The 17,477-nt window shown below is 52.8% G+C and overlaps 3 protein-coding genes across 3 annotated transcripts; 2 read left to right on the top strand and 1 right to left on the bottom strand.

The window, feature by feature from the left end:
- Positions 1-345: 345 nt before the first annotated feature.
- Positions 346-2,621, top strand: J4E78_008363 (uncharacterized protein; the record flags this gene model as incomplete). Its single annotated transcript, XM_049368964.1, has 4 exons — positions 346-537; positions 871-1,418; positions 1,817-2,076; positions 2,233-2,621. The coding sequence occupies 4 exons, from the start codon at positions 346-348 to the stop codon at positions 2,619-2,621; spliced, it is 1,389 nt and encodes a 462-aa protein (XP_049219408.1).
- A 4,168-nt stretch (positions 2,622-6,789) lies between these two features.
- Positions 6,790-10,128, top strand: J4E78_008364 (uncharacterized protein; the record flags this gene model as incomplete). Its single annotated transcript, XM_049368965.1, has 3 exons — positions 6,790-7,048; positions 7,327-7,470; positions 7,520-10,128. 3 exons carry the CDS (start codon positions 6,790-6,792, stop codon positions 10,126-10,128), a joined length of 3,012 nt encoding a protein of 1,003 aa, XP_049219409.1.
- A 4,973-nt stretch (positions 10,129-15,101) lies between these two features.
- On the bottom strand, positions 15,102-16,725 carry J4E78_008365 (uncharacterized protein; the record flags this gene model as incomplete). The annotated part of the gene is made up of 4 exons (XM_049368966.1): positions 15,102-15,379; positions 15,429-16,019; positions 16,073-16,328; positions 16,387-16,725. The coding sequence occupies 4 exons, from the start codon at positions 16,723-16,725 to the stop codon at positions 15,102-15,104; spliced, it is 1,464 nt and encodes a 487-aa protein (XP_049219410.1).
- Positions 16,726-17,477: the final 752 nt, after the last annotated feature.

The following is a 17,477-nucleotide window of genomic DNA, read 5'->3' on the forward strand; positions in this document are numbered from 1 at the left end:
TGGGAGAACACCGGAGAAAGTGTGGATGATGTCGACCGGCGCATGCTAGCTATAATGGTTTCAAGAGATATCGACAATCCTTCTGGACACAAGTGCGAATGTATCTATGAGCTCGCAGTAGATCTCAGCTTGGGGCGATCTTCTTCTTTTGTCCGAGACATAGTGCGTATCGTTCGTGTGCAGGAGACGGACTCACGGCAAGCCATCATGGCTTTGACGAACACCCTGGCAGCACGGGAAGGTTGCAAAACATGTTGGAGAGGGGTCTTACTAAGATGGCTGAACCAAAGTGAGAAGCAAGAAGCGCGATGGGGCACTGCCATCATCGACCACTTGATCCAAACTATGGATCCTGCGACATGGCTCTCCTTCATGCAATCACTGAAGACGATCTTCGCCGACATCATTGCCGATAACACCAACAAACACGAGTTACCGTCTCTACTGCAGCCCCAGATTTTGACTTGGGTATCACAACTATCAAAGTTCGGGCCCACCTTAACGAAGCTCGAAGAAGTATCCGACAGTTCATTCGCAGTACGTCAAATGTTATCTTATGGTACCGAACCACAAAGGAAACGGAACCTGGCCATGCTTTCACATCTCCAAAAAGCGGAAGGGAATTCAGCCGAGAGAATTATGCAAAACATTGTCATATGGGTATGCGGTCGAATATCAGATATGCGCGAGGTCATTGAGTATTTATCTAGACTACTAGACGCACCGTATGAGGCTATAGAAGCTTGCAACGAGATTTGGGATGCGAGATGTGGATTTCTGGACATACCTGGTCTTCCCACTCACGAGCAAGCTGGTCTTTCTCGGATCGTCTCGAGAGATGTTGTCTACTATGACGGCGCGTCCAAACAGTACAAGATCATGACGCAACCAGACTCATTGACGCCAAAGAAGAAGAAATCCCTTCAAACAATTGCCAAGCGAAGATACGACATCCCACTAGCTGTGGCTGAGGTCATGGTTGCTGGTTGGATCCAAGACGACGACGTAGCACTAGAGACGAAAACGGTTATCGAACGCCTCGCTCAGCTACTCGACTTGAAAGTATACAAGCAGAATATCCCTAAGAGCGAGCTCTCCAAAGCAACAATATTCTGGGATGGCATCGAAGCAGAGATCATGCGAGAAGCCGAACGCCTCGAAGGGCTAAAGCGAACACTGAAAGCGAAAGACCCCTTGCAGACAGCCTTGCTGATCGAGGAGTACAATATACCCGATAGCAATCTGCTGGAAGATGAGATACAAGAACTGCCTCCCGGCATCATCGATCTAGTTGAACTAATCGATGATGACGAGATTGAGATGAGCTTCACACTCGCTTCCTACACTGAGCTACAACGAAGCGCAATGGGCGTACCGAGCACAGCGAACAACCTTCTCTTACGGCTAACCATCGATCGGTATGGGAGTAAGCCACCCGCGTTCTGTGTGCACTACGACAGTGACAAGGGTATAGAGACTGATCAACATTTCCCGTGGATCTGTGTTGCAACTTCCAATGCACCACACGGTAATGTGTGTTTCTCGAAGCAAACTGTCTTCGTATGGCAGATGAACAGGCATATCCATCGGTACCTTCGCGCGGGGAACGTATCGTTAAGAGGGCTGTACGGCCTCGTCCAGACCATGATCGGAGAAATGGGGCAAAGATGCATCTCCTGCGGCTGCCGCCACAAAGGGAAGAACACGCAACTGCGGAGATCTACACCATGTTGGACTGTCGCATGTCAACTGCTATGGTAAGCCATCACCGAACAGAAAGCGTCAATATTACAATCACTAACCACCTCCAATACAGGTACGCCCTCCCCCTCGACGTCCGCATCCCCGAAATCCGCACCGATATCTTCGCTGTAGACATGCTGCTCAGCTCCGTCTATAGCGCCGCCATGGCCAACAAAGCCGAGCTCCTCCCCAACTGTCCCATCCACCCTATCAGCACCGTCAAAACCATACTCGATAGTCTCCCCAAACTGTCCGTCATCCGCGACGCAGTCCACATCTCCACTGTCCTATCCAGATACCACGCCGACGCTGAGAAGCTCATCTCATGGGCATGTACGCACTATAGAGGCTATATAGCTACAGCGAACGGTCTATGTAGGATCAAGAATCTGCCTATGGGGACGCATCATTTTGTCCTGGCGAATGCGAGTCCGGCACTGGAAACGGCATATATGGCAAAATTTCCGAGGCCTTCTACGCAGACTACAGTACTATTTCACGGTACATCACTCGACCGCCTCCCAGCAATCCTCGCTAAAGGCCTTATCGTTTGCTCGGGTACGACTCTCCAACGCACGGGCGCTGTGTATGGAAGAGGTATTTATATGGCTGAAGATCCTGCGACGTCGTTTAGTTATGCGCCTGTCTACTCGACGTGGAAGAACAGTGCGCTGGCCAATATGCGTGTTATCCTTGGGTGCGAGGTCGTTGGGCAGGGTAACAGCGTTACCACCGGTGTTCATGTTATTACTGATGAGGCGAGTGTGATGGTGAGGTATATTTTTCTCTTCCGACAGAACGCTCATGCGCCTGTTGCGAATCATGTTGTTACGGCTATGAAGAGTGCGATGGCGGCGATGAGGACGGGTGTCGTGTAGTAGAGGTGGCGATGCGGTAAATTGGTGCAACGTATATTTTGCTTCGAGTGACAGCATGTCATTGAACCATAATAATAACGTTCGTCTTTCGGGCGGACTTCGTTTTGACGTGGCGGTATTGCCACGCCGTTGTGAACCTTTTCTGCGTTGAATAAGGATGCACCCGGTAGCTGCTGACAGGAACGTAAACTTCAGCCCTATCTATTTTAACCCTGCCCAGCGATGTCGGGCTTCTTGGAAAAGTCGGCAATCCAATTTTCACGGCTTGTTCAACCATTTCCGATCTTTTGACCGCGTGTTGGACAAATTTGGTGGTGTGGTGAATTAATGTTCTGTTTGCTGATGCAAAATAAATTGTGGTTCTAGCGAGGCGACGAACAGCACCACCTGCCCCATCAACATGCCCCCCCACGACGCGGATGACACGGCATATTCACATCAGAAAATTCAGATTCAACATCTACCTGGTGCCCTTTTCCACGGGTATCAGAGAAAATACGAACTATGTTGTGCGCTGGTCGCTACAAGGTATGGCATAGCATAGCACAACACAATACAGCGTATCTGAATATCACCGATAACTCTAAGAGACACATTACATCATTACATTGCAATATGAAGATTTCTGTCATTCAGCATCCGATCTGTAAGAGGTGGATTAGGTGCAGCGGGTATGCTTGGCAGCCATAGCGGATAAGACGGCACAATGCTTGTGATTGACACATGGTCTTGTACCAGAAGCCACATTCATGGCAGAGCCAAGTCGAAACCCCCATATTTCCATGCAATCCTTTACTGAAGTCAGCAAGTACTCAATAGTCTGATGTTAAGCCAAGTTTGTCAGTGACAACACAGCATCCTACAGTGAAGGATTATAGACTTGGCGCAAATAAGACCTAACGCACGCAAGAATATAAAGAGATATGAAGTAGAGTAGCGCAAAGTAACACATGATGTAGTCTAATTAAGAAAAGTAACAAGACAAAGTGGCCAAGAAGTTGCACAGACAGGAGATGTATGCTGTGTGGTACACGGTCTCCGCCGAGGCTGGTGTGTCCGCACAGAGCTACTTGGCAGCGGAGGACAAAGACATATAATCTGCTGACACACTGTTGGGAGAGGAGAAGGAACACATGTACTACTGAACGCTTGGCTTCCCCACGGAGGTGGACTGTGTATACTCTGGGGTAACTGCACTACTGGTCACGGAGTTCTGCTGGTGATGGCTCGCGCTGACACCAAGACGACGTCGAGGTGGCCACTACAATGAATTGTAAAAGATGGTAGCCGGAATGAACGGTTGTGTGTGTTCATCAAGAACGATATTGAGGTTGAGCTGCATCATATCCTGGAAAACCAATTTGGACGTCCGCGGCTCGGATAGTCCCGCGAGGGAAGCCAAGGCAATGTCAGAAATGCCGCACCCAAGTGCAACACTTGGAGAAGCTGGGCATACTTTGTCTAAAGTAAGGTGCGGATGGTGAACGATAATGACCCGGGCATGAAGCCATGAAGGAATATGCCCAGGCGGAGAAGGAGGAGAGGCGCACGGCGGACACATTGGATCGTCGGGGGTGTGTGTTCCCAGTGCCAAGGGCGATCTACACAGATCCGTTGCAGACGCAAAATTGATCTGCTACTTGGCGGGCCATCAAACCCATCTGGGGGTGCAACGAGCATAGATTACTTGTGCGCTTGCCCAGACGGGAGAACATGTTATGGCCTCGTGACGATGGTGAAGTAGGCTCTTGGTATGTGATACAGGACCGGTCACGGAAACTCTCTCCACCAGGGGACCGACGCACCGGAGCCAAAGCGACACTTGAACTGGTCGCGCATCAAGGTCTCGCAGAGCTGGCGCCAGTCAAGCGATAGTTCCTGGGCGGTAACATCGATGGCTGGTGAAGGCAGGCGGACGCTCTTTAATTGGTCATCAAAAAGCACAAAGTGGGCTTGCTTGAGCAAACGGTTGCGTTCGGCGTCTGCGACAGCGCCGGGATGGAAGAAAACCTGAGTGAGGCGGCTCGTCAGGTCTACCGTCCCTGCATATGGCCGGCGCAAGGATGGCGTGTCGTTCACAGTTGCCGGTGAAGATAGTTTCAGAACAAGTCTGGCCTTGGAGCTAGCGGGGACAAAAGACGAGGGCTGGAAGCGAAACGACGGCAACTGCACGCGGAAGGTGTGATATGGGGATTGTGTATCACAGCGAAGATCAGGAGGACTGGCATGGTGAGTGAAAGTTTCCCGAGCAGCGCAGGGTGAAACGCGGCTTACAGCAAGTTCCATAGCGTCTGTCCAGCGAAGCGAAGACTGCAGGTACGCGAGACGATGCGCGCGAAGACATCTTGCGCGACATGAGCCAGAAAGGGAGATATCTGGCGCAGCACGAACCAGGCGAAACAGAGATCGTCTATATACATGATGATAATGTGCCATATCTCGACCGGTAAGTCTTCAGGCGACATGACACGCACATGGCGTTGCAATGCGCGTGACGGTCGCGGACCGACAGCGGTATTGGCGGTGGGGGTTGGCGATTCAGGGCTCGGGGCAGACATGGAGAGGTTGGTGTCGGCAGCGGCGACGGAGGGTGATATTTGTGGGTGCGATGATTATTCCCGCACTCGTTCTGGAGGCTGAGGCAATGCGGTGAGGCTCACTGGTGTACCGGCGAAGCATCGGCAGTCGCGCAGCCAAGGGAGGCGAGAGCGAGCCACAGGCAGGACGTCACGTGGCGCGCCGACGCGGCTTCCTCGTTGGGAAGGCCTTCCTCGGTCTGGAAAGAACTGGGGCGCGTTGGCGCATCCATGCCTGCAGCCTCACGACAGCCAAGTCATCTCGGTCGCGATCCAAATTCAACAGACAGGACCCTGCGCAACGTCGTGTGTGCGTAGCATCGCAACGGCGCCATGGGACGTGTGGAGTCGCAGATAGCATGTATTGTATGACCATAACATGGGGTGTAATTGGGAGCCGTTGGCCAGGCGACGCTGGGCGGCTGGGGGCCTCTGATTCGGCCGATATGGTCGGGTGGTGGACAGCTAAGGCTGATTCGAGGCAGGCCCCGAGACGCCCCTTAGCTGCTTGGCACGTGCTTAATCATGGAGTGCGGTCCTTTGTGCAGAAGCGGCGGCGGTCGATTACGCGGGGGGCAGAAAACAATTGCTTCATCTGGGCATGCTGGTCGCGCGCGCTGCATGGGGGGAGTCGGATATTATGGCGCGGCGGCTGCAGTTGAGGGAGTTGGGATAAGTGGCATATCTTGGTTCGTGGGTCTGGAAGGCCGCTAGAAGAAAATTGTGCAAATGCGAAAGTCGGAAAGTCGCGCAGGCAGCGTGGGGAGCAGTCTGGATACGCGGCTCTCTCGTACGGGGGGAAAATGCCTCGCACTCTGGCTGAGATCGCGCCAAGCACTCAAGCTTTCCTGCGTGTGAGTGCTGAAGCTTGGTGCGTCCGGAGTGAGCAAGGTGCGTGGAGGAGCTGTTTGCCGGTCGCTCTTGCCAAACGTCATGGGAGCTGATCCCTGCAGCGCTGCACGCTTGTCGCGGACTGTCGCGCTATCTCCAGCTTAATCTCTGCTGCCGCTGGTGGAGAAGCAATGAACCGCGCTGCGAATCGCGACGCCGGCTGCTGACATCCCAATTGCTGTCGGCTGGTGGCCGTCGAGGTACCAGAGTCTGCGCACACAGCAACCGCAGTCGCAGCCGTACAGCATCGTAGTAAGCACTCCGTCATCAGCGCATCACGCTCGGCCGGGCGCTGCGACGGCCAATCTCTGCGCCATGTCGCGCGCCGATGATGTAGCGGCTGGCGCACGGGCCGCTCACAACAAATTCACCCCCGGGACTCTCGGCTCGAGCTAAGCTCCATCCGCGGTTAGCTTTATGACAATCATAAATCCCTCATAGCGGCCAAAGGTCGGTCCTTGCTGAGTTTTTCCCTGGGTTGATACGTGGGTGAGTTTCTGCCGCGCTACTTAACCAGAGCCTCTCCCGCACCCTCTGCACTTTCTTCACAGAGAAGGCCCTGCTTGCAGTTACCCATTTGCACAGCACATTCGACCTGACACTCAACCTCACCGTCAAGTCGCCTCGGAAAGCCTTCTCTGTGCCTAGAGTTACCGGATATAATAATACATACGAGCAACAGCATTCCTTAATTCGACAAGATGGCGCCCAACGACGATGTTGAGCGCCCCCGCGCCTCCAGCGCCGCTGAGCGGCAAAAGTCCATCGTCTCCATGACCGAGTTCGAGGGCATGGACGAGTACACGGCGCTCCAGAAGTACATCCTCTTCTACCGCGACACCCGAACCAACCCGCACGCCGAGCAGACCCAGAAGAAGAAGGCCTGGTGGCAGTTCTGGAAGTCGGGTTCTCCCACCGCCGCCACTCCCATCCAGGACGCCGGCGCTGTCCCTGACGACTGTAAGTTTTACCACTCTCTCCCTCACAGCATCCGTTTGCAGCAATGCGCCGCGGCGCGTCACCTGCCTCGCCAATTCATCCTTTGTTGAGCTCGAGGGCCGACATCTGGTGGCTGGCGCGGGCCTGGTCCGCGCTCAAGCTGCTCCCTGCTAGCGACGCGATAGCGGCCTCCTCGGTGGAGCCAATCATGCAGACCGGCTCCACCAAACTACCCGCTTCTGCAGCATGCGAGATGAGCAACACGATGAGGAAACAAATTTGCTAACATCGCATCGCAGACCTCAACACTGAGCTCCGTACTGGTTTGACATCCGCCGATGTCGAGCAGCGTCGCAAGCGTTATGGCTTCAACGAAATCTCCTCCGAGAAGACCAACCTTCTCAAGCAATTCATCGGTTACTTCACTGGTCCCATTCTATACGGTAAGCATCCCTGCACAATTTGGCCTAGCGCAAAACTAACGCACGATAGTCATGGAGCTCGCTGCTCTTCTCGCCGCTGGTCTTCAGGATTGGGTCGATTTCGGTGTCATCTGCGGTATCCTGTTGCTCAACGCCATCGTCGGTTGGTACCAGGAGAAGCAGGCTGCCGATGTCGTCGCTTCGCTCAAGGGTGATATCGCCATGAAGGCCACCGTCGTTCGTGACAACCAGCAACAGACCATTCTCGCTCGCGAGCTTGTTCCCGGTGACATCGTCGTTATTGAGGAGGGCCAGTCCGTCCCCGGTGACGCCCGTCTTATCTGCGGCTACGACCACCCTGAGGACTTCGACTTGTACATGAAGCTCAAGGCTGAGGACAAGTTCCACGACGCTGACCCCGAGGACGAGAAGGATGACGAAGTCGATGAGGAGAAGTTCGACGAGGAGAACCCTATCACCCAGGGCCACCCTCTCGTTGCTTGCGATCAATCGTCCATCACCGGAGAGTCTCTCGCTGTCGACAAGTACATGGGAGAGGTCGCCTACTACACCACTGGTTGCAAGCGCGGCAAGGCCTACGGTATCGTCATCACCACTGCTAAGCACTCTTTCGTCGGTCGCACTGCTACCCTCGTTCAGGGCGCTCAGGACCAGGGTCACTTCAAGGCTATCATGAACTCCATCGGAACGGCGCTTCTCGTCCTCGTCATGTTCTTCATCCTGCTCGCCTGGATTGGTGGTTTCTTCCGTCACATTCCCATTGCTAAGGCTCGTGAGGGAACCGACAAGTCCGTCACCCTTCTCCACTACGCCCTCATCATGTTCATCGTCGGTGTCCCCGTCGGTCTTCCCGTCGTCACCACCACCACCCTCGCTGTCGGTGCTGCCTACCTCGCTGAGCAGAAGGCTATCGTCCAGAAGCTCACTGCCATCGAGTCGCTTGCCGGTGTTGATGTTCTCTGCTCTGACAAGACCGGTACTCTCACCGCTAACCAGCTCTCTCTCCGTGAGCCTTACGTTGCTGAGGGCCAGGACGTCAACTGGATGATGGCTGTCGCTGCTCTTGCCTCTTCCCACAACCTGAAGTCGCTCGATCCCATTGACAAGGTTACCATTCTTACCATCCGCCGCTACCCCAAGGCCCGCGAGATCCTCAACATGGGCTGGAAGACTGAGAAGTTCACTCCCTTCGACCCCGTCTCCAAGCGTATCACTGCTGTCTGCCACATGGGCGGCGACAAGTACGTCTGCGCCAAGGGTGCCCCCAAGGCCATTGTTAACCTTGCCAACTGCGACGAGGTCACCGCTACCCTCTACAAGGAGAAGGCCGCTGAGTTCGCTCGCCGTGGTTTCCGATCTCTCGGTGTCGCTTACCAGAAGAACGACGGTGACTGGATCCTTCTCGGTCTCTTGTCCATGTTCGACCCCCCTCGTGAGGATACCGCCCAGACCATCATTGAGGCCCAGCAGCTTGGTGTTCCCGTCAAGATGTTGACTGGTGACGCTATTGCCATCGCTAAGGAGACCTGCAAGATGCTTGCTCTCGGTACCAAGGTTTACAACTCTTCCAAGCTCATCGGCGGTGGTCTCACTGGTACTACCCAGCACGACCTCGTTGAGCGCGCCGACGGTTTCGCTGAAGTCTTCCCTGAGCACAAGTACCAGGTCGTCGAGATGCTCCAACAGCGTGGTCACTTGACTGCCATGACTGGTGACGGTGTCAACGACGCTCCTTCGCTCAAGAAGTCTGACTGTGGTATTGCCGTCGAGGGTTCCACCGAGGCTGCCCAGGCTGCCGCTGATATCGTCTTCCTTGCCCCCGGTCTCTCCACCATTGTTTTGGCTATCAAGACATCTCGCCAGATTTTCCAGCGTATGAAGGCCTACATCCAGTACCGTATCGCTCTCTGCCTGCACTTGGAAGTCTACCTGGTCACCTCCATGATCATCCTCAACGAGACCATCCGCGCTGAGCTCATCGTCTTCCTTGCCCTCTTCGCTGATTTGGCCACCGTCGCTGTCGCGTACGACAATGCCCACTCTGAGCAACGTCCCGTCGAATGGCAACTGCCCAAGATCTGGTTCATCTCCGTCATTCTCGGTCTCCTCCTCGCTCTCGGTACCTGGATCGTCCGTGGTACTCTCTTCATCCCCAGCGGAGGTATCATCCAGAACTTCGGTGCTATCCAGCCCATTCTCTTCCTCGAGGTTGCTCTTACTGAGAACTGGTTGATCTTCGTTACCCGTGGTGGCAAGACCTTCCCCTCATTCCAGCTGATTATCGCTATTCTCGGTGTCGACGCTCTCGCGACCATCTTCACCCTCTTCGGCTGGATGTCCGGTGCTCCTTACCAGACCAACCCTCCCACCATCAACAGCAGGTTCCGTGACGACGGATGGGTCGACATTGTCACCGTCGTTGTCGTCTGGGCCTACTCCATTGGTGTCACCATCATCATCGCCATTGTCTACTACATGCTTAACCGCATTGCATGGCTCGACACCCTCGGCCGCAAGGACCGCAGCCGCAAGAACCCTGCCATTGAGAACATGATTGCTGCCCTCAGCAAGCTGTCTCTCGAGCACGGCAAGGACAAGCACGGCACAACCCGCTACGTCCTTGCTCCCCGTGCTGTTGAAGAGGAGGATGACGAGTAAATTAGGGTCGCTACTCAACCATGACGCGATGTGTATTTGGATATTTGTACGGGATTGATGAACCCACCTGAAGCAAGGTTAATTTTTCATCACTGTCTTGCTAGTCTTCTCATGTATACCAAGAAGCATAATTTCATTGTCTCAAATTAATACCCCCATTGCAATCATTGCTGTGACCTTGTGCTTAGCGTGATCCAAACTTTTCTGCCCTATGTTGTGTTCCTGAATTCGATCTTGAGCTTCTTGGAGTTCCCCAATTACATCCGTGCAATTAACTTCACGCGAAGTCCTACGCGACGCTAGTACATCGGAAAGATTCACGGCCTTCCAATTGCCGCTAGTCACCCGCCTTACATTCCGTCGACACAACACCGATAAGAACGACAGCTGGTGGTCACACAGCATGCATACCCAAGTCAAGCCACTTACGACTTCTGCGCGGAGCAAACCATAACAGCACGCGGGGTAGATAGCTCGTGGTAGCTCACCCTCTCTGCCAGTTCCCAAGCGGGGTAAAGCGACAGCTGCACGCCATCGCCTCTCTCTACTAATGCACCAACCAACGGCTGGGCAAGCCCATGCAAGCTATCGCGAACATGACATACTTTGTGCAGCAGCTCGCGCAAGGCATGTAATGCTTAGGCGAACGTGACACACATGCACGGTGAAGCAATTGATTACTTAGGACGACATTAGCTATCTTGCTCACCCACCCAATGGGGGTGTCAAGGGAGACTGAGCGATCGAGACACAGTTGCTGTACTCCTTTTCCGTATCGCATCGCAATATTCCAAGCATGCCACGTAAAGCCTACGAACTAATAGTACCCCCGAAGAGACTACTTCGAAAAGAGGTTGGGCTAGATGGTGATGCGCATCTCCGGCCAACGTTTTCGTCGCGATCCAGTGGTGTATTGGTTATATTGGGTGGCCTTAATAGCGTGCCGAGCCTCCGTGACGGTTGGAACTAAACCTCTTCGCGTGCGCCTGTCTGGGCAAAGTGACATACCCGTGGACATGCCCCCCATGCCATTGCAGCGCGTCGCATCGGATCGTTCACGACGACGATGGCTGATGCCATTGTGACGCTTGTCGCATCTTCTTCGCATCGGCAGCACAACGCGTCGCGCCTTGATCGAGTCTCCCGATCCTGAGGCGCTCTGACAATGGGGAAAAATGCTTGCCAATTGCTTGTCACGCATTTTCTGCCCGGGCCAAGGTGCGGAGTGTTTCGTCGCCCACATCTTAGCAGCCTTACTTTGCTCCTGACATGGGTGCTGTTTGTATTGATACACGTTTCAATAAAAACCACTCCCGCGCAGCGTTCTCCCGACGCGAACACGGAGGATGTGCAAAAAGGAAACTTGAATCGGGAACTGCGTGACTGTGCGACAGTCCCGACTCATGCTCACTTCTCACGATGCATGACGTTTGATCGCCGCTGTGCGGAGTCGACGTTTTCCTCACGATACGTATCGCAAGCCGTGCACGACAGCTGTTTAGCCGCAACTTTTTGCGTCGCAGGACGCAATGTCGATCGCACGGGGTGTGTGTCCGCGGGCGGCTTTTGGACACGCTGGCTGGCTGGGCAGAGAATTGCGTGTTTCTGGCTGGGGGGTGGTTGGGTGTTGTGTGATCATCCCGCCTTCGATGTCATCACGCCGATGTTCTGGCTGCACGAGCTGCGACGGGGAAGCGCAGATAAGCGATGGCTGGGGGGCTGGGACTTGGTGCAAAGCAATGCTTGCTTGCTTGTGTAGCCTTATCGTGACTGCACGTGTTTCAGCTTCCGTGGGTTGAAGGACGTCATGGCTCGGGTGGTTGTGGTGGTGCTGTCGGCGCGGGTCGATGACGCCGAGACGGGCCGTTAGAGGTGCTACTTTGCTTCTTGGGGATGACGTGGAGGGTTGCAGTGGTGCTGTACATCATTGTGGCTCGGGAATTTGCGACAGTCTTGGTGGCTTGGTTGCTGGAAGGTAGCCCTGGAGATGAGTGATGGAAAGTTACGCGTTCTCGCCTCATACCAGGAGAAACCTGAACGGGTCTGCAGCCCACGTTGAGACGAAAACTTGCAACAAGCTGCTCCGTTCTAGATGAAGCGAGACTTCTACAACGTACATCTAGAGAGACTCCTCTTTTGTCAAGATTTGCGTAGATTTCAATTACTCAATTGCACAGTACAGTTCCCTCCGTCACCTATCGTATTGTGTCATCTAACAACAGACTTTCAAGTCCAGTGCTTGGGTCCGATTCCTGGGCATACACATGTTTCTCGTGTTGGAATTTGTATCCCATACGCCCCACGAATGTCTGCAAAATGTAATATGCGGACAGAATCGCCAAAGACCAATGTAGGGTTGCGTAGTATCGAGCAGAGGGCCTATCGTTGTATTCGACAAAGTTTTTGTTACTGAGTAGTAAGAAGGCCAGGACAAACGGTGAGCGCCAATATACCAACCTGTATTCTGGTCGTATGTAACCCATGAAATGTACTTTCTGAAGTGCGATGAAATACACTGACGTGACGGCAAGACCAAGACCGAGCGACTCGAATGGAAATGCGTTCGGCTGTCCTAATGTAATTAAGACCAACATAGCTATGATCCCATAGGTGGCGTGCACCCACGGATCTTTAGTGACAAGTAAGCTGAATGCAGTGATCGAAAGTGCATATAGTGCATGCGCACGATGCCTGCCGACTGATGCCAGATGGATCTTCACAGACAGTTCGTCTTGGCTCGAAATACGCTTCCACGAGGCCGATGCATGGATTGTCTCTGAAAGTTGGGTGGGCACTAGGGTGGGTATGGAAACAGTCCGAGAGCGCGAGTTTGACGGTGGCTCTGTGGACGATACGCTGAGGAGATCCTCCCAATCTGTCCAGATTTCATTCCTAGCAATGTGGAATAGTTGGATGCGTACATTGAGTTCATATCGCCTCTCGAATCTAACGTCCACTCGTATCAGAACCTTCAAACACGGTGGATTCTCACAGTCACTGCTCGTATTGTCCGAGCATGGAGAAGGAGGATGAAGAAGGACCCCATAGCTGGCCCACTCCCGTTGGTCGGGCACTCGGATCGGCGGAAACTGTGAGCTCAGTTCGGGGCGCAGGATGCTCGGATCCAGATCTCCAGGCTTGCTCAGACAATCCCAAGTCCCAGTCGATGGATTGAGATAGATGATCTTTGGTTTCCACGAGATCAATTCGGGTAAGCCGTTGACTGACAGTAACCGGGGGGTTAAAGGCGGTGGTGTTCTGAGTATAAAGCAGTTCGTCAAACGGGCGGCGTCAAACTCGTCTGTCAAGACAGGATGGTGCTTGTCACTTGGCAAGAAAGCAAGTGTTTCAGCAGACCTTTCTACAGCACGCAGGGATATACGAATACGATACTCAGGTTGCGCGTCCGAATAACAGGCGAGAACGGCGAAATATTCGGGACTTCGTATGGCATCGACGCTCCTGTTTTGGAACAGGGGTAGACGAATTTGCAGTCCTTTATTGTTCAGAGTGAAGGGAACAGCGTCGTCACTTGCCAGTGATATCCCATTGCACCCTCTGAAGTCCTTGGGAAGACTGGCGAGAAGGTCACCATCTGAGGTCCTTGGCTCTCCCTTCCCTGGAGGAAGAAGCCACGCGAGAAACGACTGATCCGGATGGACTTTGAGGTATTCTTCTTGTAATCTTCTAAACGCTTTGACATCTCCTTCCCCGTAAAGCAGCGGCATGTTGACATCGAGGAGACCCATGAGGCAATATGCGATATCTTCATCCCTTGTTGTATCGCGATTCGCTGCCCAAGCGACTCGTTTGGCAAAGCTCGCTTCATGAATTTTGCTGACAGAGCCGCTTAGAAAAGACTTGTGAATCTTAGTCCTTTCCGCGATTACGTCTGCCAACTTCTCTCGGGTACCAATGTTTTGCCATGCGCTGTTGTAGAACACTAGGCTTTTGGGCGCAATGAGTTCTTGGAGAGTCCAGCCGCGCGTAAACCACTTGGCGCTTGCAAGGTCTTCGACGTCTTGAACATCTTCGAGGAAAGCGTAGCATATTTCAGCTTCTTGGTACCAACGAAACATAGAGTTGATAGACTCCGACAACTCAGCGCTGCTGCTTTTGTCGATGCAGCAAGTATCACACCAGACGTAGCCATATCCGTCGACCCGAGCTTGATCGCAGGATAGTTCAATCTTTTTCCAACCAGCCTTGTCCTTGTCAGGCTGCTTAGATTGCATCTCATTGAAGGTGATCTCCTCGTCACCCCATGTGTGAGACAGGATGGCGTATGTGTATTTGCCGCTTGTGAAGTCCTCGAGCTTCGGCGTTTCAAGCTTTTGCGTTTTGACGTTGATGAGTCTCATCTTCGAGACAAAATTTGATTGAGGATGTGTAGAGCAGGAAGCAAAGTGCTGAGGTTGGGAATAAGCCACACATAGGTAGTGTCAGCCTACGCAGCCTTGGCAGCTGCGCCCCCGTAAGCTAAATTGAGCCCCCAAACCATCGGCTGTGATCTAGATGACACAGTCAGAGTATATGCGCATATTTAAACCCTAGGAAGTCGATTGCTATCTCCGTGAAGCGCTTCAATCGACTCTCTTTGCCTATTGGTGGTGGAAGGTCTTCGCAGGCTCCAGATAAGGCAGGTGCAAATCTTAGTGTAGTTAGCCCAGAGTAAGATGTTGACTTGACCTGAATGTGCGATTCTTACGGCGCTTGCGAAAATATTGTGTCTATTGTTTAGAGTAAGCTTTGTAACTGCCTTTTCGTAAGCCTACGATGACATTCCGTCCTCATGTCTTTCTGTGATGCTTCATATGTGGGCAATGTGCTTCCATACACGCAAGCGACACTACCACAACATCCCCTCAGTTTACAGTAGATCCATGCATATACGAGCTTTCTGCTTTTTTTCGATATCAGTTGGCATAACTACATGCTCAGGAGTAATGTTTCCATTTATACAGAACCATACATCAAGCACTGCCGTTGAACAGCTTCGGTTTCACATCCCCCCTAGCCTTCGCAGGAAGCAGCTTCAACAGCCCGAACAAGCCGAATGACAGAACAAGCTGGCAAAGCCAGAAAAGCTGACCACCCAGAATATGGTACTTGACGCCAATAGCATATATACTAGTCGCAAGAGCCGGTGCTACGGATCGAATGCCACTCTGCGCCGCAAGTGCGACGGCGTTGAGCGTACCGAGTGTTTCGTGTGAGGGTGATATATCGTTAAGCGCGAGCTGGACGCTGGCTGTCGTATACGTTAGCGAGGCAAGATACAGGTGTCTATGGAGACTTACTAAAGGCCATCGACACTCCGCTTGCAAGGACTAGAAGAGGTGGCCCAGTAGCCCAGAAGATGGTAGTATGCCCATGCCGGAGTAGGAAATTGTATACCGGACCGACGATGAATAGAAGTGGCCAGACTGATGCACATAGATAGAGCACATAGCCAGTACCCACGCGCTTGTGTAGCGCGGGGAATACAATGAGTAGCCAGGCTGCCTGAGATACTCCGTTCAACGCTGTGCATGCAGCGATGAGCTCTGCGGTGAAGCCGAGGCCACCCAATTTGATGGGTGTGTATTGGGCGACTGGAAAGACGGCTGTGAATGTGAACGCCATGAGCATTACGTAGTTGTATACTACCAGTACTCGCATGACGCCGGGACGGTTGATCAGCTCCCAGGTAGACATGGTGGATTTTGCTGCCTTCTTCTTGTCGCCATGGATGTGCAGTGTTTCTTTAACGAAAAGCATCGTTGTGATTGCTGCAGAGATGGCGAGAGCCGATACGACAAAGTTAGGAAGCGCGTAGGGGTAGTCATGCCAGAACTGCAGTTTGCCAAAGGTTGATGCAAATTTATCCGCAGGGCGTTCGAGTGCACCACCTATAGATTTGTACTTAGCTCATTGTTGGCTCATGGCATTGCAGGACACATACCTATCAGCGGACCGATGAAGATGCCCATGTTGCTAGCGAAAGCAAAGAAACTGAAAGCTCGGGCTTGAGTATGCTTCGTGCTGTTCTCAGAAATCATTGCCCGGACAGTGAGGACCGTTCCAGCAAAGGCACCACCCAGGCATCTGAACAATGCCATTTGCCAGAGGGTCTGGCTCATTCCAAAGAGAGTCGTGGCGACAGTCAAGCCCAACAAAGATATGACGAGAGTAGGCTTCCTCCCATATCGATCAGAAGCCTGGATGCTATGTCAGCAAATGCCTTTCCTCCTTTACGGCAAAGCCAGTGGTACTTACCCTCCCCCAAAAAATCATCACACACATCTGCGTCGCACTAAACAAGCTCTCAATCAAGCCCGAGTAAAACCCAACATCCTCCTTATCCACATTCCCCACCCTCTCGATCATGAAATTGATATAAGGGAAGATGGAAAAGAATGATATCGGCGCCACGCATACCGTAAAGCACAGGAGGAAAATCTGGGCTTTGGGCAGTGGCTTATCCTGATCTTCTTCTTCGATGTCATCTTGCTGAGATGAAGGGTCGATCGATTGATCCTCTGTTATCGGTGTTGGGTCTACTTGGGTTAGGAGAGGTGTGTTCTCATCAGCGGGTTTGCTAGATGACGTAGACATGTTGACTGGATAGAGGCCGCTCGGGCGACTTTAGATGCGCAAGTCGCGTGACCGGTGAGTTCAGAGGGAATCGCCCCAGTGCGACCAGCGTCGCGGTACCAACAATAGATAGTAAAAAGAACGATACAACAGCTAGGTATGATGAGGAGGACCTATATGAAGATTTGAGTCATATCATGCTGATTCATGCGTGAGATGGAAGGTTGCAAGTAAGCATTTTGAAGAGGAACGCGTCGCTTCGTGCCTTCCCGCGGAGGACACACTTCCGCGCTAGCAGGGATGTCCAACCACTCGTCCCAGTTCTACACGTCCTTACTTTGATCGAAAGGCCAGGCACGTTTGCGACGCGTCGCACGTGTTTGACTGTCGTACGTTCACGTGAATACGTGCCAGGTCGAGGTTTTGAGATACACATGAGCTTGCAGCTGCAGATTGCGTTATCACATCATCACTCTTCACGCAGAGACGTCAAAGATCGTAAGGGATATGAAAGTGTCCATAGGCTCTAAGCTACAATCTTAAGATCCTACACCCCCATGTGAGCTCAAGCTCCTCCATAACTCAAACACCCAACCATTGGCCCGCTGTGCTATTTTGTGGACAATCGACATGTGTAAAACCCCGGGATAACAAGGCACCAATACAAGGATGCCCCCGCTACTAGGCTTGTCATGATCTCGAGAACCGTACGCAAGAACACGCTTGGAAGAAAACCGTCAGTCGATGAATCGCGTAGACGCATGACCTCCAGT

Source organism: Alternaria triticimaculans, assembly GCF_023758025.1.
Source record: "Alternaria triticimaculans strain BMP 0046 chromosome Unknown scaffold_14, whole genome shotgun sequence".
Lineage (NCBI taxonomy): Eukaryota > Fungi > Ascomycota > Dothideomycetes > Pleosporales > Pleosporaceae > Alternaria > Alternaria triticimaculans.